Source organism: Scyliorhinus canicula, unplaced genomic scaffold, assembly GCF_902713615.1.
Source record: "Scyliorhinus canicula unplaced genomic scaffold, sScyCan1.1, whole genome shotgun sequence".
Lineage (NCBI taxonomy): Eukaryota > Metazoa > Chordata > Chondrichthyes > Carcharhiniformes > Scyliorhinidae > Scyliorhinus > Scyliorhinus canicula.
In genome coordinates, this window is record NW_024055728.1 from 5,007,047 (window position 1) to 5,034,886 (window position 27,840).

At 43.5% G+C, this 27,840-nt stretch overlaps 1 protein-coding gene across 1 annotated transcript; it reads right to left on the reverse strand.

The window, feature by feature from the left end:
• Positions 1 to 1,760: 1,760 nt before the first annotated feature.
• On the reverse strand, positions 1,761 to 27,840 carry LOC119960739 (deleted in malignant brain tumors 1 protein-like; the record flags this gene model as incomplete). The annotated part of the gene is made up of 12 exons (XM_038788353.1): positions 1,761 to 1,804; positions 2,705 to 2,824; positions 3,995 to 4,078; positions 5,273 to 5,380; positions 9,019 to 9,336; positions 9,426 to 9,482; positions 9,790 to 10,107; positions 11,132 to 11,446; positions 14,932 to 15,246; positions 19,586 to 19,900; positions 23,684 to 23,984; positions 27,829 to 27,840. Coding segments are annotated over 12 exons (2,268 nt in total), but the record flags the coding sequence as incomplete, so codon positions are not given.

Genomic DNA, 27,840 nt, shown 5'->3' on the forward strand with positions numbered 1-27,840 from the left:
CAAAGGTCCGAATGGCATCCTTCTGATCCCATTTTCTGTGTCCCTTTGAAATGTCAGTGAAACGCTGGTTCATTAAGACAACAAGTCGTGAATCTCAGTACTCCACACATTCTTATTTGATATTTAATAAACTAAATCAGATCTTTTATCGTGAAATGTCAGATTATTGTCATGGCCATTTTGTTGGAAATTTTTGGGTTATTTTCATTTGTTTAAAACTGAACATTCGCGCAGGTTAGATAGGTAGACAGAGCAATACAGCGCAGAACAGGCCCTTCGGCCGACGATGTTGTGCCGAACTTTTGTCGTTGGTCAATCATAGAATTTTGGACACTAAGGTCAATTTATCATGGCCAATCCACCTAACCTGCACATCTTTGGACTGAGGTAGGTGAGCCTTTTGTCAGTGGTAGGGAAATTACTAGAGATAATTCTTCGAGACAGAATCTACTCCCATTTGGAAGCAAATTGTCGTATTAGTGAGAGCCAGCATGGTTTTGTGAAGGGGAGGTCGTTTCTCACTAACTTGATATATTTTTTACAAGAGGTCACAAAGATGATTGATGCAGGTAGGGTAGTGTATGTTGTCTATATGGATTTCAGGAAGTCCTTTGATACGGTCCCTAATGGAAGACTGGTACAAAAGGTGAAGTCACACTGGATCAAGGGTGAGCTGGCAAGATGGATAAAGAACTGGCTCGACCACAGAAGACAGAGAGTAGCAATGGATGGGTGTTTTTCTGATTGGAGGGCTGGGACTAGTGGTGTTCCACAGGGATCAGTGCTGGGACCTTTGCTGTTTGTAGTATATATAAATGATGTGGAGAAAAATGTAACTGGTCTGATTAGTAATTTTGCAGACGACACAAGGATTGGTGGAATTGCGGATGGCGATGAGGACTGTCAGAGGATACAGCAGGATTTAGATTGTTTGGAGACTGGCGGAGAGCTGGCAGGTGGAGTTTTATCCGGACAAATGTGATGCATTTTGGAAGGTCTAATGCATGTAAGGATTATACAGAGAATGGAAGAACCCTCAAGGGTATTGACAGTCAGAGACATCTTGGTGTACAGGTCCACAGGTCACTGAAAAGGGCAATATAGGTGGACAAGGTTGTCAATAAGGCATACGGCATATTTGCCTTCAATGGCCGGGGCATTGAGTATAAGCATTAGCAACTCATGTTGCAGCTGTATAGAACATTAGTTAGGCCACACGGAGAAGGTGTTCAATTCTGGTCGCCACACTACCAGAAGGATGTGGAGGCTTTAGAGAGGGAGCAGAAGAGATGAACCAGGATGTTGCCTGCTATGAAGGGCATTAGCTATGAGGAGTGGTTGAATCAACTCGGTTTATTCTCACTCGAACGTCGGAGGTTGAGGGGCGACCTGATAGACGTTTACATAATTATGAGGGGCATAGTCAGCGGATAGTCAGAGGCTTTTTCCCAGGGAAGAGGGGTGAATTACAAAGGGGCATAGTTTTAACGTGCGGGGGGCAAGGTTTAAGAGGAGATGAACGAGGCAAGTTTTTTTGCACAGATGGTAGTGGGTGCCTGGAACTCGCTGCCGGAAGACGTGGTGGAAGCAGGGACGATAGTGACGTTTAAGGGGCATTTGACAAATCCATGAATCGAATGGGAATTGAGCGACACGGACCCAGGAAGTATAGACAATTTTAATTTTGACGAGCAACATGATCGGCACAGACTTGAAGGGTCTAAGGTTCTGTCCCTGTACTGTACTTTTCTCTGTTCTTTGTTCATGCCTTGGGATGGTGTCTACTTGTGCTTCATCATTCAACCTGAAACGTGCAGAGAAACGGCCTTAAGGATAAAATCACTATGATTCAAACAAACCTTACAAGTTACATGTAAACATACTGGTATTTTCAACTGTTAGTTGAATAAAAGCCGGTTAAGGGCAATACCCGTGGGTCTGAGTGCTGTCTACTGTGTGGAGAAAGAGAAGTTGGATTAATAATGGGATGACTGCCAGATAGATGGCGCTCCGGCGGTTTATGCATGGTAAAAGCCTGAGGGTGTAGAACTTGTCTGGTGTCAGAATGAAATAACATTGCTTTCCACCAGCATTGTTGTGTTGTCCCGCTGGGTTGCAACAGATGCGCCCTCAGGGTCAGGAGACTCAGAATGAGTACTGGAAGGATTTCCTGCTCGGTGTTTTACACTGAACAAGGATAAGCTTATTTGATGAATCAACTCATTATTTGCGAAATGTAATTGTGCCGAATGACAACAGAAACTGACATTAACACGGTTCTGTGCCACATCCGGCTGGAATGGACTACATATACAGTAATCATTTATCGTCACAATTATGAAGTTAATGTGAAAAGCCATTCGTCGCCACATTCCGGCGCTTGTTCGGGTAAGCTGGTATGGGAATTGAACCAGCGCTGCTGGCCTTATTCTGCATTGCTAACTAGCTATCTAACCCACTGAGATAAACCAGCCCCTTACATGAAATGAATTGAAATGAAATGGAAATCGCTTATTGTTACAAGTAGGCTTCAAATGAAGTTACTGTGAGAAGCCCCCAGTCGCCACATTCCGGCGCATGTTCGTGGAGGCTGGTACGGGAATTCCCTGCAAACGACATGGTATGGGAATCCCCTGCACCCTCTCGCTTGCCCATTGCTGCCACATGGAACTCGGCTGTGGGACGCATCAAAGGCTTATCTCACCCAGAGTAGAGGCATCACCACCAGAAATTGTCAGCGTTGAAAGATCAGCAGCAGCGAGATCGAGAAGTAAGTGTCGGCGCCTGGAGTCAACAGTTTCTGCCTCAATGTCATCATCAACGTCTGTAAGCGAACAGAGAAGAGAATGGTAATTTTCACTGCAGCTAATTATACTTCTTGAATAATCAGGATGATTCCCTAGAATGGTAATCCACCAACAAAGAGAAAGGCAGAGAGTGGACTATTTTGGTCTGCAGGATCAGTGAGTTTATCGATTGGAAAATCATTGTGCCACGTCAACTTTGCATTTTTATTTTGTGGTTTATTGTCACTGGATTCCAACGAATGACGGTAACATTTTGAGAGGTGGTGGCAGAGCGGTGTCATAGAATAGAATTTACAGTGCAGAATGAGGCCATTCGGCACCTTACCTAAGGTCAACACCTCCACCCTATCCCCATAACCCAGTAACCCCACCCAAAACTAAGGGCAATTTTGGTCACTAAGGGTTATTTATCATGTCCAATCCACCTAACTGCATATCGTTGGACTGTGGGAGGAAACCGGTGCACCCAGAGGAAACCGACGCACACACGGGGAGGAGGTGCAAACTCCACACACACAGAGACCCACGGCGGAATCAAACCTGGGACCCTGGAGCTGTGAAGCGATTGTGCTCTCCACAATGCTACCGTGTCACAACACAAATAGTTCTCTAGAACCCCAGGGTCATCGGTACATACCCGTTTTCGATCACCCGATGGCACAGAGTGAAATTTGAATTAAATAAATAATAGAAATTTAATGTCCAATGTGTATTAAATAATCTGCTTCATTCCTGCCCCCTGTCCCATGAGGGAGAGCAATCAGCCACCTTGATCTGCTTTGCCGCACATGTGAATCTAGATTTAAATAATTCCGTTTAATCATGAATTCCCGCTAAAATTGTCAGGGCAGGCCCGTTCGGGATGGACAATAACATATGGTCGGGTCAGGGATAAATGAATGCAAGTCAAATAAATATCTGCGCCCACATTTCACTTCTCACTTCCTGGGGGAAAACTACATGAATGGAATGTTTTATATCTCTGTACAACATTCAGCGATCTCTATGAAGTTCATTTCGTCATAAAGTATGTTTGCCGATTTGCTTAAGTTAAATTAAAAACTTCTCCAGGATGTGGATCATTGCTCTTTGCGATATTTACATTCTTATTCTGGATTGAAAGTGTGAACATATCAACTAGAAATTGAGAATCCACCCATCGTGAACACTAGCCGATTGCCAGTTACCGTTTTCTGATTCAGAATCCGTGTCACCCAAACTGTGACTGGTGTAATATTCGATCTGATTCAGGGAGTCAATGGAAGCAGAATCTGTTGAAGACAAAGGACAATGGATTATAATTGTATATATAGATCACCTGGAAACACTTTAGTGGAAAACAACACAGATACATTGTGTTCCTTGGAGGAGAGATAACAATCATTTCACAGTGCCCATATAATTCCCTGGTGTTTGTGAATAAACAAGATGTTGGGAACAGTCACAGTGGGCAATTCAGTGAGAAGAGGAAGATTCAGCAGCATCAGATCAGGACAACCGGAGATAAACAATACATTTAGCTGCAATCCTGTAATAGGCAGGATAACACATAGTGCATCCCAATTAGTAATGTAGTGTATTGTGTAACAGAAAAATATATATAATTTCAAATATAACCCATTATTACAATATCCGTTTGCAGGCTTTCATTCTCCAGAATCATATCCTGACCCCAACGATCTCCCTCACTTTTATTTTAGAGCACTTAAATGGTGACTGGGGAAAGAATTATCTCCGGTAAAATCAGAAGAATTTTTTCTTCTCACGTCAGTTATTCTGGAATGCGCCCGTGGAGCATCTTTGCAATTGGTTTGCACAAGCCCCTGTTAGTTTTTATTTGAATTTGATAACATTCAGACCAGAACCGTAGCCAAATCTCCAAATGCTACCTAACAGATATTGTTTGGTGGTTCTGCTTAACGTCTTTAAATCACAATCACATCAATCTCGAAATAAATGCTTACGTTTGTTTTAATTTTGATGGTGTCGTTATCTGTACCTATATATTTAGTGTTTAGTATATTTGTACACCGAAATCACTTTGTTCAACAATCCAATTAGATTTCTCTCCAGCATTATGTAACATCCAGATTATTATTGCCAAGATGTAAATCATTCAAAGTACGTATGTCGACATGCATTTGGTAATTGTACGTGAAGACTGCAAGTGTTTCATGTTGCATCAACAAGGTGTGTGTTGTTCACTGGTTTAGATACATCAGGAAGCCATTGGGCTGAGGAAATGCAAATAAGAACAAACGCTCAGGTCGCTATTTACTAAGAAGTGGAACACAAAACACCCTTGCAGCAAAAATGGGCAGAAACAATCTTCACCAATTCCATTGTTCTTCTCGTTGTGTACAGAACACTGAAATGACGCTGTTGCATACGAGCACTTTCAATGGTGTTACAATTAAACAGTAACTTGTCCGGTGTATAGTGCATTTAAAATTGAAAATGCAAACCTGATGCACGGGTATGGATTGACTCCTTTCCAGGAGGGATATTGTCAATTTCTTCATAAATTGCCGGTTCCAAAGCTACTGGTGAAACCCAGTCGCCAGTTACGACACCTGGTGGAATGAAAACGGAGCGTTTCATTTGTTGCATTGCACCGCCTTTAGTATTTGTGAATGAAAATAAAGAAAGTTTCAAAGCGACGATAATCAAGAGACCAAAACAGTTAACTTGAATGTGATGGTATGTTATTACATAATTTTATCCTGCGTGTCTGAGACATGGAGATACAACGAGTTGGAGAGTTCGCGAGCAAGGGAGAGAGAAAGGGAGATACATTTCGTGTCTCGGCGAGTGAACCAGTGACTGCCTGTGGGTGTCTGAGATTGAGTGCCGGTGCGAGTTACTGTTTTGTGTGAGTGGGAGAGCGAGCGAGAGCGGGAGAGAAAGATAGACTGGCGTCGATGTCTCTGCAAGTGTGTGAGTGAGCACATATGTTTGTGAGGGAGCGACTGGCGATGTTTATGTCTATGTGCCTATTCGACAGAGAGCAGAAGAGAAAACAAGACACGAAGAGCGTGTGTGTATGTCCATCTGTGCAAGTAAGTCAGTGCGTGTGTGTGGGTGTACGTGAGTGTGCGTGTGAGTGTGTGTGCGTGTCTTTATGTGAGTGTAACTGTATATGTTGCTATTTTTGTCATCGTGCGAGAGGGAAAAAGAGATAACCTGTTCCCGAGTGTCTGTTTGTGTGTGAGAGATAGATAGATAGATAGAAAGATAGATAGATAGATAGAAAGATAGATAGATAGATAGATAGATAGATAGATAGATAGATAGATAGATAGATAGATAGATAGATAGATAGATAGATAGATAGATAGATAGATAGATAGATAGATAGATAGATAGATAGATAGATAGATAGATAGATAGATAGATAGATAGATAGATAGATAGATAGATAGATAGATAGATAGATAGATAGATAGATAGATAGATAGATAGATAGATAGATAGATAGATAGATAGATAGATAGATAGATAGATAGATAGATAGATAGATAGATAGATAGATAGATAGATAGATAGATAGATAGATAGATAGATAGATAGATAGATAGATAGATAGATAGATAGATAGATAGATAGATAGATAGATAGAAAGATAGATAGAGAGAGAGAGACAGGGAGAGGGAGGGAGACAGCGTTTCTGAGCGTTTCTCTGTGTGTGAATGAACAGGTTTGAGGAAATAATACGATAATGTGTAACGAAGTAAATCTATGACTGCTTGTATATGTCTATGTGAGACAGTGTGAATTTCAGAGATAATATGTGCGTGTTGAAACGAGTATGTGTGACTTATTGTATGTGTGGAAGAGGGAATGAGTATGTTTTGGTGTGTGATAGAGTGTGAGTGAGAGGTAGTGTGCATGGGTATTTGTTGGTGTGTGTATATGCACATGAGCAAATTAGTGAGACAGCGTGTACGTGAGTGAGTCATTTCATAAGTGCATGAGAGTGAGTGCGAGCGTGTGTATTTGTGTTTGTTTTCAGGAGAGATGAGTTATGGACGTGTGTGCAAGTGAAACTGCATGTGTGAAAACAGTCTCTGTGTGTAAGAGGCCGGGTGAGTGTGCTTGTAGCAGTGTCTGTATGCGTGTGAGCGAGCATGAGGGACAAATATATAGATTTGGAGAGAGACCATTTGTACCATTAGACATGAATGAGTTAGTGAGTGTGTGCATGTGTGTATATTCGTGCATGTGTGTGAATGCGTACATGAGTGAGTATATAACCAGGGGCTGGTTCAGCTCACTCAGCTAAATCGCTGGCTTTTAAAGCAGACCAAGCAGGCCAGCAGCACGGTTCGATTTCCGTACCAGCCTCCCCGGACAGGCGCCGGAATGTGGCGACTTGGGGCTTTTCACAGTAACTTCATTGAAGCCTACTCGTGACAATAAGCGATTTTCATCTCGTTTTTGATATAGGGTACATGGGTGTGCGTACATGCGCACATATGTCTGTATATGCATACATGCATGTATATGTGGTACATGTATGTGTATATGCATACATGTGTCTGTGTGTATGCGTACATATGTGTGTGTATAGGCGGACATGAGCGTGGAGATCTCTAACTGTGCAGGTCGTTTTTTGTACCATTGTATGAGAGAGATGTGTTCTGAATCTGTACATATTTATCTGAATCCAAAGAGATGACATATAAGTTAAAATGACTTAATTTAATATTCGGGAAAGATCGATTGGTTCTGATTGACATGGGAATATATTGGAAGAGACATTGACATAAACCGTGATTGATCGCTGACGACAGCATCAGGTGGGAAACACGATTGAGGTGGTGATGTTGCCGAAAGTGACACATCTGCGTGAGAACAAATTTGTCCTTTACTTCGAACGGCAGGTTGTTGATGTTTGGGATATTAGTGCAATAATTGCGTTAGGATGCGGAATAATCATTGACTAATTCAGCAAATTACAAATAATTGCCATATTGCAGATATAGTACATAGACATAGAACATAGAGCGCAGAAGGAAACCATTCAGCACATCGAGTCTGCACCGCCCACTTAAGCCCTCACACACCCTCCCCCCGTAACCTGGTAACCCCTCCTAACCTTTTTCAGTCAATAAGGGCTAGTTGTCATTGCCAATTCACCGCACCCGGACGTCTTTGGACTGTGGAAGGAAACCGGATGACCTGGAGGAAACCCACGCAGACACGGGGAGAACGTGCAGACTCCGCACAGACAGTGACCCAGCGGGGAATCTAACCTGGAACCCTGGCGCTGTGAAGCCACAGTGCTAATCACTTGTGCTACCGTGGTGTTGATGGATTCCGGTCAGGGAGCTCGAGGTTAGCAACCTTACCGACAACCTGCACTAGTGGAACGGATACACACGTATAAATGACCTAATTGAATAAAGGAAGAAGAGTGATTAGAATCGGATCACAGGAGCCAGAACGGTTTACTGAAATTTTCTGATCCAAGGCAGGAGCATCTTATGTACGGGCAGATTAACTGCGAACTAGAATTTGCACATTTAGGCAACTGAGTCGACTACTGACGTGAACAAAACCAATGAACAAAACCAGATTAAGATTTTAAATCAGCTTCAAACAAGGAGAAGTGACAGTCTTTTCAAATGGCCAATGAACTAAAGGTTGGTCTGTATATGAATCAATATGCGAGATCCAATATGAATGCACCAGGATAACTGCGACCTCACCTTTTCTATTTGACTTCTTCCGCATTACCAGCTGCAGTGCGATCAACTCACAGATTAACAGGACTCCCAGGGTAATGCAGATCACTACCGGGGTGTAAGTGGTTTCTGCTTCCTGTCCTTAATGAAAGGTTAGAAGACGATTTAACACAGGGACGCCAACTGATATTCTTAATGTTTCTAAAGATCTGAAGCCACACATATAATCTTAAGAAATTATCAACAACAAGAAAACATCAACAAGAAAAAATCAATACTAGTAGGATGCTAACGCAAATACGAAGGATATGTGTTCGTAATAAGTACCTGCAGCTGTGGGAGGAGATCTCTGCGGTAATTCTGGCCATGAGGAATGTATTATGCAAAAGTAATGGACAACACGTTATGAATTTCCTTGAAATAAAACATGCGTTTTATTTTTCCGAAGAGTTATATCAAACACCACAAATTCCAAGCCTCCCGTTCCGCAACAACGCCCACCATCCCTTGTGCCGTACCCTTACCAGAACAAATCACACTAGCATCTTCCTTGTGATGACAATCAGGTTGATTTGCGGCTGAGGATGGACAGTCAGAGAGGATGGATTCGCTTCCGGTGCACCTCACCTCATCGAGCCAGACAGCACCGTCACCCGTGCCGAACGCGGCCCCACCCGGAGCCTGTAGAGCCAGGCCACAATCCAGCTGCCTGCAGACAACATCAGCATCGGCCATATCCCAGGAGTCATCACATACAGTGTCCCAGGTGTTATTACACAATATCTCCACTCTCCCGGAACACCTGGTGTTACCTCCAACCAGCCGCACCTTCAGCCCGGAACCTGGTAAAGAGATCAGTTATTATTGTCCACATAATAAAAGCCAGGAATACAATTCAAACGAAGTAGATAAAATACAAAATTCCAAATACCTGTTTGATCAGTGCATTGCCGTGAACTGTGGGGCTCCGTCTCTATCACACTGGATTCTGTTGCGAAAAGAAACATGATGATTCTATTACATACCAATGTTTACAATGACATCCGAACATCGATCAATGTCTTTCCTGACCTGCTCAGAACTCTGGCAACACCAGGTTGTAGCCCAACAGGTTTATTTGGAATCACTTGTTTTCGGAGCGCAGCTACTTCATCAGGGAAGTCATCATCTCTCCCTGATGAAGGAGCTGCGCTCCGAGAGCTAGTGATTTCAAATTGGACTTTAACCAGGTGTTGCAAGACTTCGTACTGTTTCCAGTCCAGTCCCAGGCCGGTACTTTCACATAATTTTCTTACCTGAACAGACAACACTTGCATCTTCTCGGTGATAACAGTTGTGTTGCCCCCAGGGGTTTGACTGACACTGCCATAGTGTTGACTCATGTGAACCACAGTCTATCTCATCGAGCCAAATCGGACCGGATCCTTCACCGAATGAGCGAGCGTCATAGTTAATGGACATGTGGGGACCGCACTGTAACTGTTTGCAGATCACTTCAGCATCGCGCTTATCCACATTGTCAGAACACAATGTTCCCCAGATCCCATTGTAAAATATTTCCACTCTCCCCTCACAGCGATGCTTTCCATTCACCAGCCGAAGCTCTTTGTGCTCTATCAATTAAACACACACACACACATGGAGTTAGATTGACTGGTGAATGTTGAACCTACATTGAGTCACACTATACGAATTGCAGTCGTTGTGTTCAGCATTTGCTTTCATTACTTCATATCGGTAACAGCAAATGAGCTGAAATTTAATTATACAATCAAGAATGATCGGCACGAATCCCCTCAGCAAACCTTTGCACGACCTCCCGCCGTTGATCATTTGAAAACTTTGCAGGATGGTTAGCCGGGGAATGCAGCGAAGCTCGGCAGGATGATTATCAACATGATTTCGACCAGGCTCGACACTCTGACTTATCAATAGAACTTGTTGAAAAATGTTTACAAAACAATGGTAACTTCGGCGAGCAAAATATTGGACCTGGATTGTCCCTGTGGTCGCCGAAAGTGTACATTGACATCGAACATTTGGACCATCAATCGGAAAAATTATGTCAAGCTGTAACTGAGGAAACTGAGATGTGTATTCAATGCACAAATGCACAAAATACACAAAAAACAATAATACACACCAAAGGCCAGGTCAATTGTGAATTTTTGTGGAGCTGTTAAAGATGCTTCATACTCATTGGAAAATAACAGTCGACATTTCGCAGAGAAAATGCATGTTGTTATACAGAGGGATCTATAGCCCCCCCCCCCTCCGCCCAATTAGTGGAGTTAAATCTATGTTAAGTATGAAAACATTTTGCGCACTGCCCAGAGAACCCGATCAAATTAGTACTTGGAATGGGTAACCTTTGTGGAGAATGGTGCCGATGTATTTGAGGAGAACTTAGAACAGTACATAGGAGAGACAATGAGGAGTTTAAGGAAACATCGAGAGGGGTTTATTAAGTAATATTTTGGGGACAGAGGTGTGCACATGGGATGATCCAAATTGCCAGTTTATCTTCTCTTTGTTCTTACTTTCTCTCTATCTCTCGCACTCTAATTCACTAAAATATCTTCTGTTCGAATTTTCACTGGGCACTGAAGAATATTCAACTACTGAGATCACATTTACCTGAGCACATGACCTTCACATCTTCTTTATGACTGCAGTCATGACTTCCCCGTGATGCTTTGGGACAATCCCAGAGGAAAGATTCGTTCCCGAAGCAATCCAGCTCATTCAGCCAAATTGGCCCAGTGCCTGGTCCACAAGAAGCAGGAAGTGTCAGCTGCAATGCATCTCCACAACCCAACTGTTTGCAAACCAGTCGAGCGGCGGTTAAATCCCAGGAATCATCACAAACTGAGCCCCATTTCTTATTGTAATAAACCTCAACACGGCCAGCACATGGGCTTCCACCGTCAGCAAGCCTTAGCTGCTTGTGTTCTGATAGAAAGAAATACAGTAAAACATGTTATTCCTCATGTGTATTTCATCATTCAATTTGAACGATATGATGTGCAGCTCAACTATTTCTGATCCGCCTCTGACATTCGAATAGATAGATTACACAGACCATCGATCTATACTTACCGAAAAGAAAGATTGCTGAATATACAGACATTTATAATGCTCCTCCACCTGTCCTCGGCGATGGTCTGTTTCCCACTTTGCCTCTGTGGGCTAAATTCATTTGTTTTTAATATAAATTTGCAATACCCAATTCATTTTTTTCCAATTAAGTAGCAATTTAGCATGTCCAATCCGCCTGCCCTGCATATATTTGGGTTGTGGGGGCGAAACCCACACAAACAAGGGAACAATGGGCAAACTCCACAGGAACAGTGACCTCGAGCCGGGGACGGCGTCGTGAGGCAGTAGTGCGAACCCACTGCTCCACCGTGCTGCCTTGTGGGCTGCATTCTGGTTGTACAGTTTTACCAGCAACTGCATGTGTTCTTATTAATCACGCCACTTACACTCTTTTGATTTAACAACTTCCAATGTTCCTTTTTGCTGCGCATTTCTGTCACGTGAACTTCACGTGATCTCTCCACTCAGTAGTTCACATTGGGAAAAATCAGAAATTTCTCAAAATATACAGCATCTGTGAAGAGATCACCGGAGTTGAACTTTCAGGCCGTGACCTTCTCTAGAAACTCAACCCATCTACTGCTGAGATGTTCATCAGAGCCTTAATGTTATGTACTGGGGGATCGTGAAAGCTCGGTAAAAGGAGAGAGTATTTACACTTAGTGGAGAATATAGAACTACGTGGATATTTTAAATTAAGTGTAATCCACGTATCTAACTGAAGTTCACGAGTCGTTGGGAATTTCTATCTGTAAAGAAGCGGAGTGTTTGTATTTTTATGACAGAGATAGATTCTATCTTGATAAACAAGGAGGTGAAATGGTATCTGAACGAGGCAGGAGGCAGCTATAAGACCATTATTGATCTTATTAAATATCAGCGCGGACTCGATGGACCGGGTTGCCGACTCCTCCTAATTGGTCTGTTTCCATGTTGACTGATATTCCGCTGTACAGTGCAGTGGAGGGGGAATGGACGGGAGGGGGGGGGGGAGTGATGGCGATATCGAGGGTAGTAGAGGCAACGAGAGCAAATAAGTGAGAGGCGGGGAGAGATACAAAGATCGAAGAGAGAGAGCGAGAAATAGAGAAAGCGAGAGAGAGCGAGAGAGCGACCGAGAGGGAGAGAGGGTGAAAGAGAAAGAGAGAGAGAAAGAGAGAGAGAGAGCGAGATGCATGGCATTAAGGGTAAGTTAGTAGCATGGATAGAGGATTGGTTAATTAATAGATAGCAAAAAGTGAGGATTAATGGCTGTTTCTCTGGTTGGCAATTAGTAGCTAGTGATGTCCCTCAGGGATCCGTGTTGGGCCCACAATTGTTCACAATTTACATAAATGATTTGGAGTTGGGGACCAAGGGCAATGTGTCCAAGTTTGCAGATGACACTAAGATGAGTGGTGAAGCGAAAAGTGCAGTGGATACTGGAAGTCTGGAGAGGGATTTGCATAGGTTAAGTGAATGGGCTAGGGGCTGGCAGATGGAATACAATGTTGACAAATACGAGGTTATCCATTTTGGTAGGATTAACAGCAAACTGGATTATTATTTAAACGATAAAATATTAAAGCATGCCGCTGTGCAGAGAGACCTGGGTGTGATAGTGCATGAGTCACAGAAAGTTGGTTTACGGGTACAACAGCTGATTAAGAAGGCAAATTGAATTTTGTCCTTCATTGCTAGAGGGATGGAGTTTAACACTAGGGAGGTTTTGTTGCAATTGTATAAGGTGTTAGTGAGGCCACACCTGGAGTATTGTGTTCAGTTTTGGTCTCCTTACTTGAGAAAGGACATACTGGCACTGGAGGGTGTGCAGAAGAGATTCACTAGGTTAATCCTAAAGCTGAAGGGGTTGGATTATGAGGAGAGGTTGAGTAGACTGGGACTGTACTCGTTGGAATTTAGAAAGATGAGGGGGGATCTAATAGAAACATTTAAAATTATGAAGGGAAGAGATATGATAGATGCGGGCAGGTTGTTTCCACTGGCGGGTGAAAGCAGAACTAGGGGACATAGCCTCAGAATAAGGGGAAGTATATTTAGGACTGAGTTTAGTAGGAACTTCTTCACCCAAAGGGTTGTGAATCTATGGAATTCCTTGGCCAGTGTAGCAGTTGAGGCTCCTTCATTAAATGTTTTTAAGATAAAGATAGATAGTGTTTTGAAGAATTTATGGATTAAGGGTTATGGTGTTCGGGCCGGAAAGTGGAGCTGAGTCCACAAAAGATGAGCCATGATCTAACTGAATGGCGGAGCAGGCTCGAGGGGTAGGATGGCCTACTCCTGCTCCTAGTTCTTATATTCTTATGCGAGAGAGAGAGTGGGAGAGAGAGAGAGAGAGAGAGAGAGAGAGAGAGAGAGAGAGAGAGAGAGAGAGAGAGAGAGAGAGAGAGAGAGAGAGAGAGAGAGAGAGAGAGAGAGAGAGAGAGAGAGAGAGAGAGAGAGAGAGAGAGCGGGAGATAGATTGATAGATAGAGAGAGAAAGAGGGGGAGGGAGAGAGGGAGAGCGGGAGGGCGAAGAGAGAGAGATAAAGAAGGAAGAGAGAGGGAGAGAGCGAGACAGGGGGTGGGGGAGAGAGAGAGATAAAGAGAGCGAGAGATAGAGAGAGCAATCGAGAGAGAGCGAGAGAGAGAGTGGGGGAGAGAGGAAGAGAGAGAGAGAGAGAGAAGAGAGAGGGAGCGAAAGTGAGAAAAAGAGAGGGAGAGAGCCGATGAGAACGAGCGCGCATCAGAGAGAGCGAGATAGATAGTGAGAGTGAGAGAGATAGAAGGGGATGAGAGATTCTGAATTGGACATTCTGAATTCTCCCTCTGTGCACTCGAACAGGCCCGGAATGTGGAGACTAGGGGCTTTTCACAGTAACTACATTGCAGTGTTAATGAAAGCCTACTTGCGATAATAATTAAGATTTTCATTATTTTTATTATCATCATCCATAATATTCGTTTTATGCATCACAACTTGCTTCCTGCATAATTTGTGGGCACGATTTAGACGATTGATCAAAATATTTGAATCCCCTCCTTAACGATCATCTCCTTCCCACGCTCAATCACAATGATTTTCCTCATCCTCTGACGAAGACATGAGTCACAGTAACAAGTCGCAATTTTTGGATAAATCTTAATTTAATTTCTGATTATGTAATTGATCCATGCGTTGCTAAAGGCGCAACAGCATTTACTGCTCTGTTTGCTGTTCATTTACTGCTGTCTCCTCATATTCTGCAAACATATTCCACTGTTAATGAGCGTGAGTAAGGACCACAGTTAACCCTTGACGCTTGGGGACCCCACTTCGGAAATGCCCCCTCATTTTTCCGTAAGAGTTAATTTATTACCTGAACACATGACTCCGACGCCGATGCTGTTATTGAGAATCGGTTTCCGCTCAAATGAGCTGCAGTTCCAGAGATGTGATTCATTTCCTCTACATTGGACATTATACACCCACACAGGACCTTCACTCTCGCCGTACTTTGAAGCATTATAAGCGGCTATCGCGCGGCCGCACTCCAGCTGTCGACAGACAACTTTGGCATCATCCATGTCCCAGAGGCTGTCCTGGACTCTGCCCCAACTGTGGTTGTAGTAAATCTCCACTCGCCCCTCACACCGGTTTCCCCCATTCATCAATCTCAGTGACAACATTGTGTCTACAGGATTAAATAAAATGTGTTAAAGGTCAGCAACTTTATCCATTTGTTGTCACTCCTGACCTGGGCGGAATTTTTAACTTAATGTCTTTTCTTGGCAACAGCCAAGCAAAATCGCGCCACTTTGAAAATTCTTGCTCCGTGTCTGGAACAAGTTGAATGATTGAAATGATCCCTGGGATTGTGTTTAATGCACCTGGGAACAATCTAGCAAGCAGTATGTCAGCAGCAGCGGCAGCCTCATTAATCCCAGAATGACTGGGGAGCATAAAAGGGGGGAGAACAGTTGCTTTCGAGATGGTGATGGAGGGAAGACAGACAGCCCTACGACACTGGAGCAGTTTGGCGAGCTAGGGACCAATTGCAGCTGGGATGTCATTGCAGATGAACAGAGCAGAGACAGATATTTTGATTAATTTGCTTTCGAATTAAGTAGGCTTCAACGAATGTCGCAAGGAATTGGGGAGCGGCAGGTAATTTTTGGGTGAAAACAGCAAGTGCGCTGGGAATTTGTAAAATGCAGATGGCATCGCAGAAGTAAAGAGCGTCCTATCAGTTTGTGTAAGAATAATAAGAGAGTGCAACATGACCGAAAGTAGTTTGAAAGTGCTGATATACAAAAATACTGTAGGATAAATTATGTTTTTTGACGCTTCAGCGCAGTTAGCCACTTTCAACTTGATTCCATGGCGCAGGTGGGCCTGTTTAGCTCAGTGGGCTAGACAGCTGGTTTGTAAAGCAGAACAAGACCAGCAGCGCTGGATCCATTCCCATACCAGCCTCCCCAAACAGGCGCCGGAATGTGTCGACTAAGGGATTTTCTATGTAACTTCATATTTGTGACAATAAAAGATTATTATTATGATGGGAGCTTGACTCAACCAGGTGTTGGATTATGTTAACGCCATAGGCCAGTGGACGAATAGAGTGTTTGAAGTAAACAAAATAGGAAAATCTGCCAAAGGAATATTTCATGTGGCTAATACAATTGTGAACATAATAAAATTTAGATGTTTCAGAGGAGAAAAGCGCAATATAAAGAAATAAGAGCAAAACAGGAAAATACAGACAGGCAGGTATATAGATAGAAAGACAGAAGACAGGGTATATATATATATATATATATATATATATTATAGATTAATAGATAGATAGATACGTAGATAGATAGATATTTTTACAAGCATGGTTGTAAAACGTTAAGCACATCAAAGGGTACGTTCGCATAGTCGGTAATAAACAGACTGTTTCAATTCGTCTCAGCTGGTGATGGCAGATACAGTATTTACTTATCCTTTGTTAAATAAGTTATGCAAGTATTACGTTGTTACTATGGGTTATTCCGTGGAACGTTACCAGTTGGCAAATAATTCGAAATAATAATTTGGAACAAAATTCGCAGTCCATTGGACCAATATGGATTAACATAAAGGAACGCAACTCGGTAACTGAAGGAGAAATCCTATTTAATCAGATTCATGAAGTTTGATGATAAGGTGCCAGCGAGTTTTAATGAGGGTGCTACGGCTGATGTGGTTTTTCTGGACTTCCACTATATATATATGTTAAAGGGTCACATAGGATTATCAGGGAAGCTAAGTAATCAAATGGACGAATGCTGCAAGCATGGGCAATTGACTGTTTGACTGGAAACATCTAGCAGTGTTAAATAATCGGGATTCGTTATTTTTCAATGAAAGAAGAGATACTCTGCATTTCAAAATGGTCATTATTTTCCTGAAAGAGATATCAATTAGCCAGTCGTGATATCAAGGTTACAATTTCAAACTCTGCAATTTAAAAAAAAAGCTTGAAGTGCAGTCCACAACGGAACATGTAAACTGCAAGAGGACATCGAGAGACTGGTGCAATGGAAGCAACAGGGCAGATAACATGTAACACAGGAGAATATGAAGTGACTGTTGGAAATAAAGTAATCAGACGTGCACAACAGAAGGATATGCAATGCCTCATAGCACGTTGCTGTAAAAAGCTGTGCGTATTGAAGAGCAGCTGTTGTTGCAATATAAGCACAGCGGGCAGCATGAAATGCCATTCTCCCACAACTGACAAGGCCAACATCACCGCATTATGTGCATTTTGTCATCAGAACACCATGATTGGTGGCATACTGGACAGTGAAGAAGGTTATCAAGGACTGCAAAGGGATCTTGATCAATTGGGCTAGTGGACTGATGAATGGCAGATCGAGTTTACTTTAGATAAATGTGAGGAGATATATTTTGGTCGATTGAATTGGGGCAGTTAATGGTAGGGAGTTGGGGATAGTTACAGAACAAAGAGATCTCGGGGTACAGGTTCATAGAACAAAGAACAAAGAAAAGTACAGCACAGGAAAGAGCCCTTCGGCCCTCCAAGAACGACCATGCTGCCCGTCTGAACTAAAATCTTCTAAATTTTCTCGGTCCGTATCCATCTATTCCCATCCTATTCATGTATTTGTCAAGATGCCCCATAAATGTCACTACCGTCCCTGCCTCCACCACCCCCTCCGGCATCTAGTTCCAGGCACCCACTACCTTCTGTGCAGAAAACATGCCTCGTACATCTCCTCTAAACATTGCCCCTCACACCTTAATCCTCCGCCCCCTAGTAATTGACCCCTCTACCCTTTGGAAACGCTTCCGCCAATCCACTCTGTCTATGCCCCTCATAATTTTGTAGGCCTCTATCAGGACGCCCCTCAATCTCCGTCGTTCTAGTGAGGACAAACCGAGTTTTTTCAACCACTCCTGATAGCTAATGCCCTCCATACCAGGCAACATCTTGGTAAATCTCTTTGCACCCTCTCTAAAGCCTCCACATCCTTCTGGTAGTGTGGCGACCACAATTGAACACGATACTCCAAGTGTGGCCTAATTGAGGTTCCGTACAGCTGCAACATGGTTTGCCAATTCTTACACTCAATGCCCATGCCAATGAAGGCAAACATGCTGTAAGTCTTCTTGACTACCTTCTCCACCTGTGTTGCCCCTTTCACTGACCTGTACACCTGTATACCTAGATCTCTCTGCCTTTCAATACTCTTGAGGGTTCTACCATTCACTGTATATTCACTACCTGCAGTAGATCTTCCAAATGCATTACCTCACATTCGTCCTGATTAAACGCCATCTGCCGTCTCTCCGCCCAAGTCGCCAAACGATCTAAATGCTGCTGTATCCTCTGACAGTCCTCATCGCTATCCGCAATTCCACCTACCTTCGTGCCGTCTGCAAACTTACTAATCAGACCAGTTACATTTTCCTCCAAATCATTTATATATACTGCGAACAGCAAAGGTTCCAACACTGATACCTGCAGAATACCACTAGTCACCGCCCTCCAATCAGAAAAACACCCTTCCATTTCTACTCACTACCTTCTATGACCTAGCCAGTTCTATATCCACCTTGCCAGCTCACCCCTGGTCCCGTATGACTTCACCTTTTGTACCAGTGTACCATGACGGACCTTGTCAAAGATTTTACTGAAGTCCATATAGACAACATCCACTGTCCTACCTACATCAATCATCTTTGTGACCTCTTCGAAAGACTCTATCAAGTCAGTGAGACACGACCTCCCCTTCACAAAACCGTGCTGCCTCTCACCAATACATCATTTGCTTCCAAATGGGAGTAGATCCTGTACTCCAAAGCTCCTTTGAAGTTGGAGTCGCAGGTGGACAGCGTGGTGAAGAAGGCATTCAGCGTGCTTGGTTTCATTGGTCGGAACATCGAATACTGGAACGTCTTGCTGAAGTTGCACAAGATAATGAATTTAATGAAAATTGCTTATTGTAACAAGTAGGCTTCAAATGAAGTTACTGTGAAAATCCCCTAGTCACCACATTCCGGCGCCAGTTCGGGGAGGCTAGTACGGGAATTAAACCTTGCTGCTGGCCTACCTTGGTCTGCTTTAAAAGGCAGCTATTTAGCCCAGTGAGCTAAACCAGCCTCAGATAATAGTGAGGGCACACTTGGAATACAGTACAGTTCTGGTCACCGTATTGTTGAAAGGATATTATTAAACTAGAAAGAGTGCAGAAGAGATGTAATCTAAGATGAAGCTGTTTCCTTATTTAATGCAGCAAGCGGATTAGATCTGGAAGGAACATTGCAGGGAGGTGATGGATAAGGATCAATCGTGTTTCCTAGAAGCTAATTTGACGAATGATGGGAGAGAAACTGGCTTGTCCAGTGGGCGAATGCGGGAGGAGTGACTGGTTGAGTTACTTTTGCTGAACAGCGGAATGGACCGTGTGAAACGCGCGCCTTCTTCCTGTGCTGCGTCAACATCCCTTTATTCTCAGTCTGGAGAGATTCAGCGAACTCACCCGAGCAGACCACATGGACGTCATTCTGGTGTGAGCAGTTAAATTGTTCCGCGGATGAAAGCGGACACTCCCACAACCGGGATTCATTCCCGCGGCACCTGTAGTTCTCCTTCCAGATAGGACCGGTTCCCTTTCCAAACAGAGCGTATCTCGGGATGTCCTTCACCGCCCCGCACTGCAGATGCTCACAGATCACACTGGCGGCTTCTAAACCAAAGTGAACATCACACAGCGTCCCCCATTGCTCTCCATGCAGTACTTCCACCCGACCGGAGCATCTGTCCTCACCACCAACCAATCGAGGTCCATGGTTCCCTGTTTGGATCAAAATAGAAAGACACAAATAACTGGATATCTGATCATTAGAAGTAGATGGTGAAATGTCGAGATGGCCATAGGTTGATCCCATTATTTGCCCCAGGATTCTGTCGACTACGTGCCCGGTTGCGGAAATTTGATCGATCTTCCTTTGCTGGTGGGGGGTGGGGGGGGGGGGGGGGATGGAATAGGACCTCAATCCTAAAGGGCCTTCAATAACAATGCAAGGAGATGGTGATTCGGTCACTAGAGTTTTGGTCAGAAACCATCGCCATCCCACTGGCTACTTCCAGGAATAATCTATTGGCCTTGGAATGCTTTACGGAAATAAATCATATCTGACATTAATAAATATATTATTCTACCAGAATTATAAAACTGTCTTGCAGAATTTCTATCAGGTAGATTCATTCAGTTTAGATGTGTAAAATGTTAAATTAATTCGCTGATAGGCAGCATGGTGGCGCCTTGGTTAGCATTGCTGCCTCACGGTGCGGAGGTCCCAGGTTCGATCTCGGCTCTAGGTCACTGTCCGTGTGGAATTTGCACATTCTCCCCGTGTCTTCGTGTGTTTCACCCCCAGAACCCAAATATGTGCAGGCTAGGTGGATTGGCCACGCTTAATAGCCCCTTAATCTCGAGACGTCGCATTTATGCTTCATCCCGCTTGTTCTTGAGAAAGTAATTGAAAATGTCACGATTGAACGACTGCTCTCCACATGGACAAGGTACATTTGCAATCTATGGGAGCGTCTCTAATTGGGTAATGTGTAGGTACTCTAATTGGCAGGATGTGACTCGTGGTTTACTGCAGGGATCTATATTGGGGCCAATTCTTAACAATATTCATCAGTAACGTGGATAGCACAGAACTACATATATCCAAATTTGCTGGTGATACAAAGTCAGATGGCATTGTCGACATGGCAGATGATAGCAGATATTGGCAGACGACGCAAATGGGCAAAATTGTGACAGGTGGAATTCAATGTCTTCAAGTGTGAGGTTATCCATTTTGGACCAGAAAAGCATCTGACAGATTACTTTCTAAATGGAAAGACGTCGACGTCCAAAACTTTGGAAATACAAGTGCAGAGATCATTCATACACCACGAACAAGTGCAAAATATTATTAGCAAGGCTAACGGAATGCTCGAAGACTGGCGTGTAAATACATTTCGGTTATGCTGCAGCTGCATCAAACCCTAGTTCGACCCATTTGGAGTACTGGCAGCATCAGAGGAATGGCCATTTAGCCTTGGAGGGAGGGAGGCATAGGTTTACAAAACATATATCTGGACGACAGGGGTGAATTTAGGACGAGGTTTTAAGAAAATTAGGTATTTTCCGTTAGAATTTAGAAGGTCAAGGGCTCATCGGATCAAAGTATTCCAGATATTGAGGGCAAAACACGGTAAATAAAGGTAAACAATTTCCACTGGTTGCGGATTCCAAAAGTAGGGGGCATTGTTGCAAAATTAGGAGTGGACGGTTCAGGAGAAATGTTAGGAAGCTCTTCTTTACTCATATCGTTGTAGAGGTTTCGAACTCTATCCCACAAACACATTTGTATCCAGAACAGTTGTAAGTTTTAAATATGAGATAGATATATTTCCCTTGAGCAAATTTATTTGGGGATATGGCCAAAGGCAGGTACGCGGAGTTAGGTCACAGATCAGCCCTTAACTTATTACATGGCGGGACAGGCTCAAGAGACTGAATGGCCTAGCCCTGATCCTATGACAATTGCAAATTGCTACTCCTGTAGCTGACTTTCGCCAATAAAGTCCTTCTCTAAAATAAGAACTGTTATTAACGAAGCAGTTTGTGTTGTTTATCTGCACTTGTAGTTCGTGACGTGACACTTGTTAGTGACATAAAGCAAGACTGGTTAGTTTTTAAGCCAGGCTTCTGTCGAATGTGAAAGCGAAACCCGTTTACACCGCAGCCAGTAAACACATTAGCAGCACATCTGTCCTTTTGCAGAACAAAAGCTGAAATTTTCAAATTTGTAATTTTTAAATACACGGGAATAAGATTAAAGTGAGTCCAAAACAGTCAACATCTGGGAACTGTCAGGTCACGTTTCGATATGGACACTTTCGAGAGAATAAGTGAATACTTGTTTCTTTCAGTTTTCGAAATATTAGCGGAAATTCTCTGTTTCTCAGTGGGTTTCTACTCACCGGAACAGATCACACTGATATCGTTCATGTGGCTGCAACCCTGGTGATTTACTGCAGACAGAGGGCAGTCATTTAGGTTTGTCTCTTTCCTTTACAATCGAAGCTGTCCTTCCGTATAAGCCCAGAACCCTCGCCAAAATATGCGCCTCCTGGCATGCGTACTGCGACTCCACAGTGCCGGTGAGCACAGACCACATTAGCGTCATTCCAATCCCAGTGACGATCACACACTGTTTCCCAGGTTGCACCATTACTGATCTCCAGTCTCCCCGAGCAAAAGTTGTGTCCCGATTCAAGTCGAGGAATTAAGTGGGCTGACAAACAATATATCAATCGAATTATAGTGATTAGTATATTAATACAAGTCTGATGTATTATAATCAATCATGTTTATTGCTCAAGCTACTTCAATTCTTATCCAATACCTTATGTGACCTTCAGCCTCGAATGTTATTGTTTATCCAGTGAGTTCACGCTTCTGATATTTGCGTTATTTGTTGTAAACTCAGATATTTGGCTTCGGTTTATTTTTATACAAGCGCTATGTCACAAGTGAGAACTCGGTGAATTGTCGACTAGAAGATGCGGATGAAATTATTCCACTCTACCTCTGATTTTCTAGCTGCCACGTTACCTTCAACAACTGCCCGCCCCATCCATGTTCTCCTCCAGAAAACAGATGCAGGCAAGGGGTCGCAGGAAACTCCCTCACCCATCCTTCATTTAAGGAGGCGGCACAGTAGCCCAGTGGTAGCACTGTGGCTCCTCAGCTCCAGGGTGCCATGTCCGTTTCCGAACTTGGGTAACTGTACGGAGTCTGTGCGGAGTCTGCACGTTCTCCCCGTGTCTGCGTGGATTTCCTCCGGTTTCCTCCCACAAGTCCCGAAAGATGAATTGGACATTCTTAATTCTCCCTCTGTGTACCCGAACTATCGCCGGAATGTGGCGACTAGGGACGTTTCACAGTACATTAAATGCAGTGTTAATGTGAGCCTGTTTATAGATTTTCGTCGAATTTACAGTGCAGAAGGAGCTCATTCAGCCCTTCGAGTCTGCACCGACTCTTCGAAAGAGAACCCGACCCAGGTTCCACACCTTCACCCTATCCCCACAACCCAGTAACCCCACCCAACAGTAAGGGCACTTTTGGACACTAAGGGCAATTTATCATTGCCAATCCTCCTAACCTGCACATCTTTGGACTGTGGGAGGAAACCGGAGCGCCCGGAGAATACCCACGCACACACGGGGAGGATGTGCGGACTCCACACAGACAGTGACCCAAGCTTGAAGCGAACCTGTGAGCCTGGAGCTGTGAAGCAATTGTGCTAACCACAATGCTACTGTGCGGCCTCCTTGTGACAATAAAGAATTCTGCTGTCACTAAAGAATACAAAGAATACTGTCCGAACACATTGTCTCCCCCACGATTAACCCACCTCATCACAGTATTTGACTTTAAGTCAATGCTACACATTTATTTTGAATAATCAGGGAAATAAATATATTTCCATCCTCTTTTACAATGTTCAGGCCCTTGAGAAAACTAACCCCTATCGCAGTGTGGGAAGAGGCAATTCTAACATTTCCTTACCGGAACACATAATCTTGACATCTTCATGATGCCCACAGTCATGTTCTCCCCAGGGGTCTGAGGAACAATTCCAGAGAAATGGTTCGTCACCAGAGCACTGCACCTCATCCAACCAAATTGGTCCCGATCCTGGTCCAGAAGAAACATGGGACGCATCCATTGCATTTCCACAACCGAGTTGCCGACAAACCACTCCTGTGTCAACATTGCCCCATTCGTCATTACAAACTGTGCCCCACTGTCCACGATAAAATATCTCCAATCGTCCAGCACAGCGGCTTCCACCTTCGGACAGTCTTAACTGAAGATTTTCTGTCAGAGAACGCAACAGGATTATACGTTTCACAAACGGTAAATGCTTCAGTCAATATCAGCTTAACCATCCAGAAAAAATAAAAATTATGTATCACGTCCACGAATGGGTATGAAGCTGCATCCCCAGCATCTGCCTACACGAACCTATTGCTTAGAAATGGTTCTCTGTCTCGGCTGATCTATATTGTTCTGATGTCCAAAATGGGCCTCTTGCCACACCACGTCGCTTACATTCACTGACTACAAGCAAATCCACCCATTCCTCCAGTTTTCACTGTAATCTATTATCTTCAGAAACACCTGCTGTCGCCCAGTCCATTTCGGAAAATTTGGGGGCAAATACAGTTTTGCAGAATTTAGTATTGTTTCAATAAATCTTTCTCTCATGTTGATGGCAGTTGAATTTAGGTCACTGCTCGAGCAGAAACATTATCTTCTTTTTAAATTCCAATCAATCAAACAGTTGTCCAGAAGAAGGAGTTCTGCAAATTACGCCCCACTCGATTATTGACCGAAAAATAAAACATTTTTTTCAGATGCTGCGGACTGTTATACGCGTTCAATTCCTCGAGATTCGATCTACATCGTGTTTCGGCCTGTCTCTGTGTATGGAAACATTATATAACATGAAATTCTCTAAAGAGATCCAATCAATTGTGTGGGTTTAGTGAACTTAATCTCTCTAGTACTTAATAAAATTCCTCGAGTAGTGAACACTGTAAGAAGTCTTACAACACCAGATTAAAGTCCAACAGCTTTGTTTCAAACGCGAGCTCAGGTCCTGGGAAAGGAGAAGTGCATCGAAAGGTTTTGTTCGAAACAAACCTGTTGGGTTTTAACCTGGTGTTGTAAGAGTTCTAACTGTGCTCACCCCAGTCCAACGCCTGGCATCGCCAAATCGAGTAGTGAACAACTGTTAACTGTTGCATATTTCTGAAGTAATTGACTGAAGCCTACATATTAGTGATTTGTGTATCTGAGCCATTAGAACATGCTGCGCATTTCTATCTGTCCTTCCTAAAGGGCTCATAGATTGTCTGCTTGAAACGTTGCATTCCCTCTGATGAGTTATCTTCGTTTCGGATATTGGAGCGGAATCCTGATTATGTGAAGCACTGAGGATGACATGTGCAATCTAAGGATGACATATACAATGTGGGAATGGTATGTCCAATCTGAAGATGACATGTACAATGTGAGGATGACATGTACAATCTGAAGATGACATGTACAATGTGAGGATGACATGTACAATCTGAAGATTACATGTACAATGTGAGGATGACATGTACAATCTGAAGATGACATGTACAATCTGAAGATGACATGTGAAGTATTAAATTGTTGTGAATTGCAGGATCCAGATATCCTGGAGGTGGTGATGTTATCATGAACCTGCTGTGCTTGTCCTGCTAGTCGATATAAGTCGAGATATTCGAAGAATTTACTTGGCAAAGCACGGTAACTGAATGTGGCCGACCTGCTAATGACGAACCATTATCCGAATATATCGCTGTTTCTTATTTATTAAAACATTACTAATCCGGTACTGTGGACAGCATTTTATTAGTCGTGTATCAGGTTATGCTGGAGAGCTTTTGGTAAACCAGGTGTTGAAGTGCTCGTCACAGACTATTCAGATTCTGACGAGCTTCATGAGCCTTCATTTTGTCATCGATGAGGAATACAAGACAGTGGGATGGGGCTACTGTACCTGGGCTCGGATCCCAGACATCAGGCATAAGACTTGAAGAACCCAAGTTCAAATCCCACAATGATATATGATGCCATTTGATTCCAATTAAATCTGGAATTAAATGTCAGATAATTACACTATCATAAAATTCATCTGGTTCACTAAATACCCCTCAGGAAATTTGCCACACTCACCTCGTCTGCATGCACCCGGATCCACAATAATGAAATTAACTCTTAAATCCTATCTAAAATGCACTAGCGAAACAATCAGGTCAAGGGGTAATTATTTATGCACAATTAAATTCTGAACCCGGCCAACGATACAAAAATCGCATGAATAAATAGAACAATCCCACGACATGGAGGCTTCAGATAGACTGAGTATATAGAATTTGTTACTGGCTGCATCTGCGTGATTTAGTGACGTTAGTTCGGATATTGTGTTTTGTCAAATACCGGCTGTAATACATAGAGAACATTTTCTGAACACTATTTCCTCGTGATTGTGAGTCTCTTTAATCTTTTTTTTAGCAATTTAGATTACCCAATTATTTTTTACAATTACGGATTTAGCATGGCCAATCCAACTACCCTGCACATCTTTTGAGTTGTTGGGGCGAAATCCACGCGCTCACGGGGAGAATGTGCAACCTCCACATGGACCGTGACCCAGTGCCAGTACCGGGATTCGAACCCGGATCCTCAGCTCCGTAGGCAGCAATGCTAACTACTGTGCCACCGTGCTGCCCTGGGCCTTTTTAATCTTAGTTGGCCTTATGCTTACTGGGTATACTGCCTTCATGTTAATCACAAATAATTTAATTTTTCCTTTGCATCTGCGTGGGTTTCCTCCGGGTGCTCCTGTTTCCTCCCATTGTCCTAAGATGTGCAGCTACGGTGTGTCCGTGTTTACGGGGAAGTGGGTCGAGGTGGGTGCTCTTTAAGAGGCTCAGTGCACTTTCGATGGGCCTACTGCCCTCCTTCAGCACTGTCAGAAGTTCTTGATTAACTTTCAGAACGCAAACTGAGCCTCGTTAAGTTTGTTATTATTGACTGCCAACTGGAATAATGTCAATGTTACATTGCAACAAGCTGTGAGGATCGGGGTGTAACGGTGAACAGTAATTTATCGGATATGATCTTCTCTACTTTTGACAAACGAGATACATCTCGCCTATTTTCCACATTGTCAGTTAAAAGTCAAAATCGCAGCTATACTGGGACAGGAGGATCAGTGGGGCAGTGATTCCGGCGCACAGTTCTTCACTAATTTGTCCCTATTTATTCTCGAGTCCAGGCCCTTAACAATGTCAGATCACAGAGCATGCTGTCTCATATAGAACATATAACATAGAACAATACAGCGCAGTGAAGGCCCTTCGGCCCACAATGTTGCACCGACATGGGAAGTCAAAAACTAAAGGCCATCTAACCTACACTATGCCATTATCATCCATATGCTTATCCAATAAACTTTTAAATGCCCTCAAAATTGGCGACTTCACTACTGTTGCAGATGGGCCTCACGGTAGCATGGTGGTTAGCATCAATGCTTCACAGCTCCAGGGTCCCAGGTTCGATTCCCGGCTGGGTCACTGTCTGTGTGGAGTCTGCACGTCCTCCCCGTGTGTGCGTGGGTTTCCTCCGGGTGCTCCGGTTTCCTCCCACAGTCCAAAGATGTGCGGGTTAGGTGGATTGGCCATGCTAAATTGCCCGTAGTGTAAGGTTAATGGGGGGATTGTTGGGTTACAGGTATACTGGTTACGTGGGTTTAAGTAGGGTGATCATTGCTCGGCACAACATCGAGGGCCGAAGGGCCTGTTCTGTGCTGTACTGTTCTATAGGGCATTCCACGGCCTCACAACCCTTTGCGTAAAAAACCTACCTCTGACGTCTGTCCTATATCTATTACCTCTCAATTTAAGGCTATGTCTCCTCATGCTAGCCACCTCCATCCGCGGGAGAACGCTCTCCCTGTCCACCCTATCTAACCCTCTGATAATTTTGTATGTCTCTATTAAGTCGCCTCTTAACCTTCTTCTCTCTAACGAAAACAATCTCAAGTCCATCAGCCTTTCCTCATAAGATTTTCCCTCCATACTAGGCAACATCCTGGTAAATCTCCTCTGCACCCGTTCCAAAGC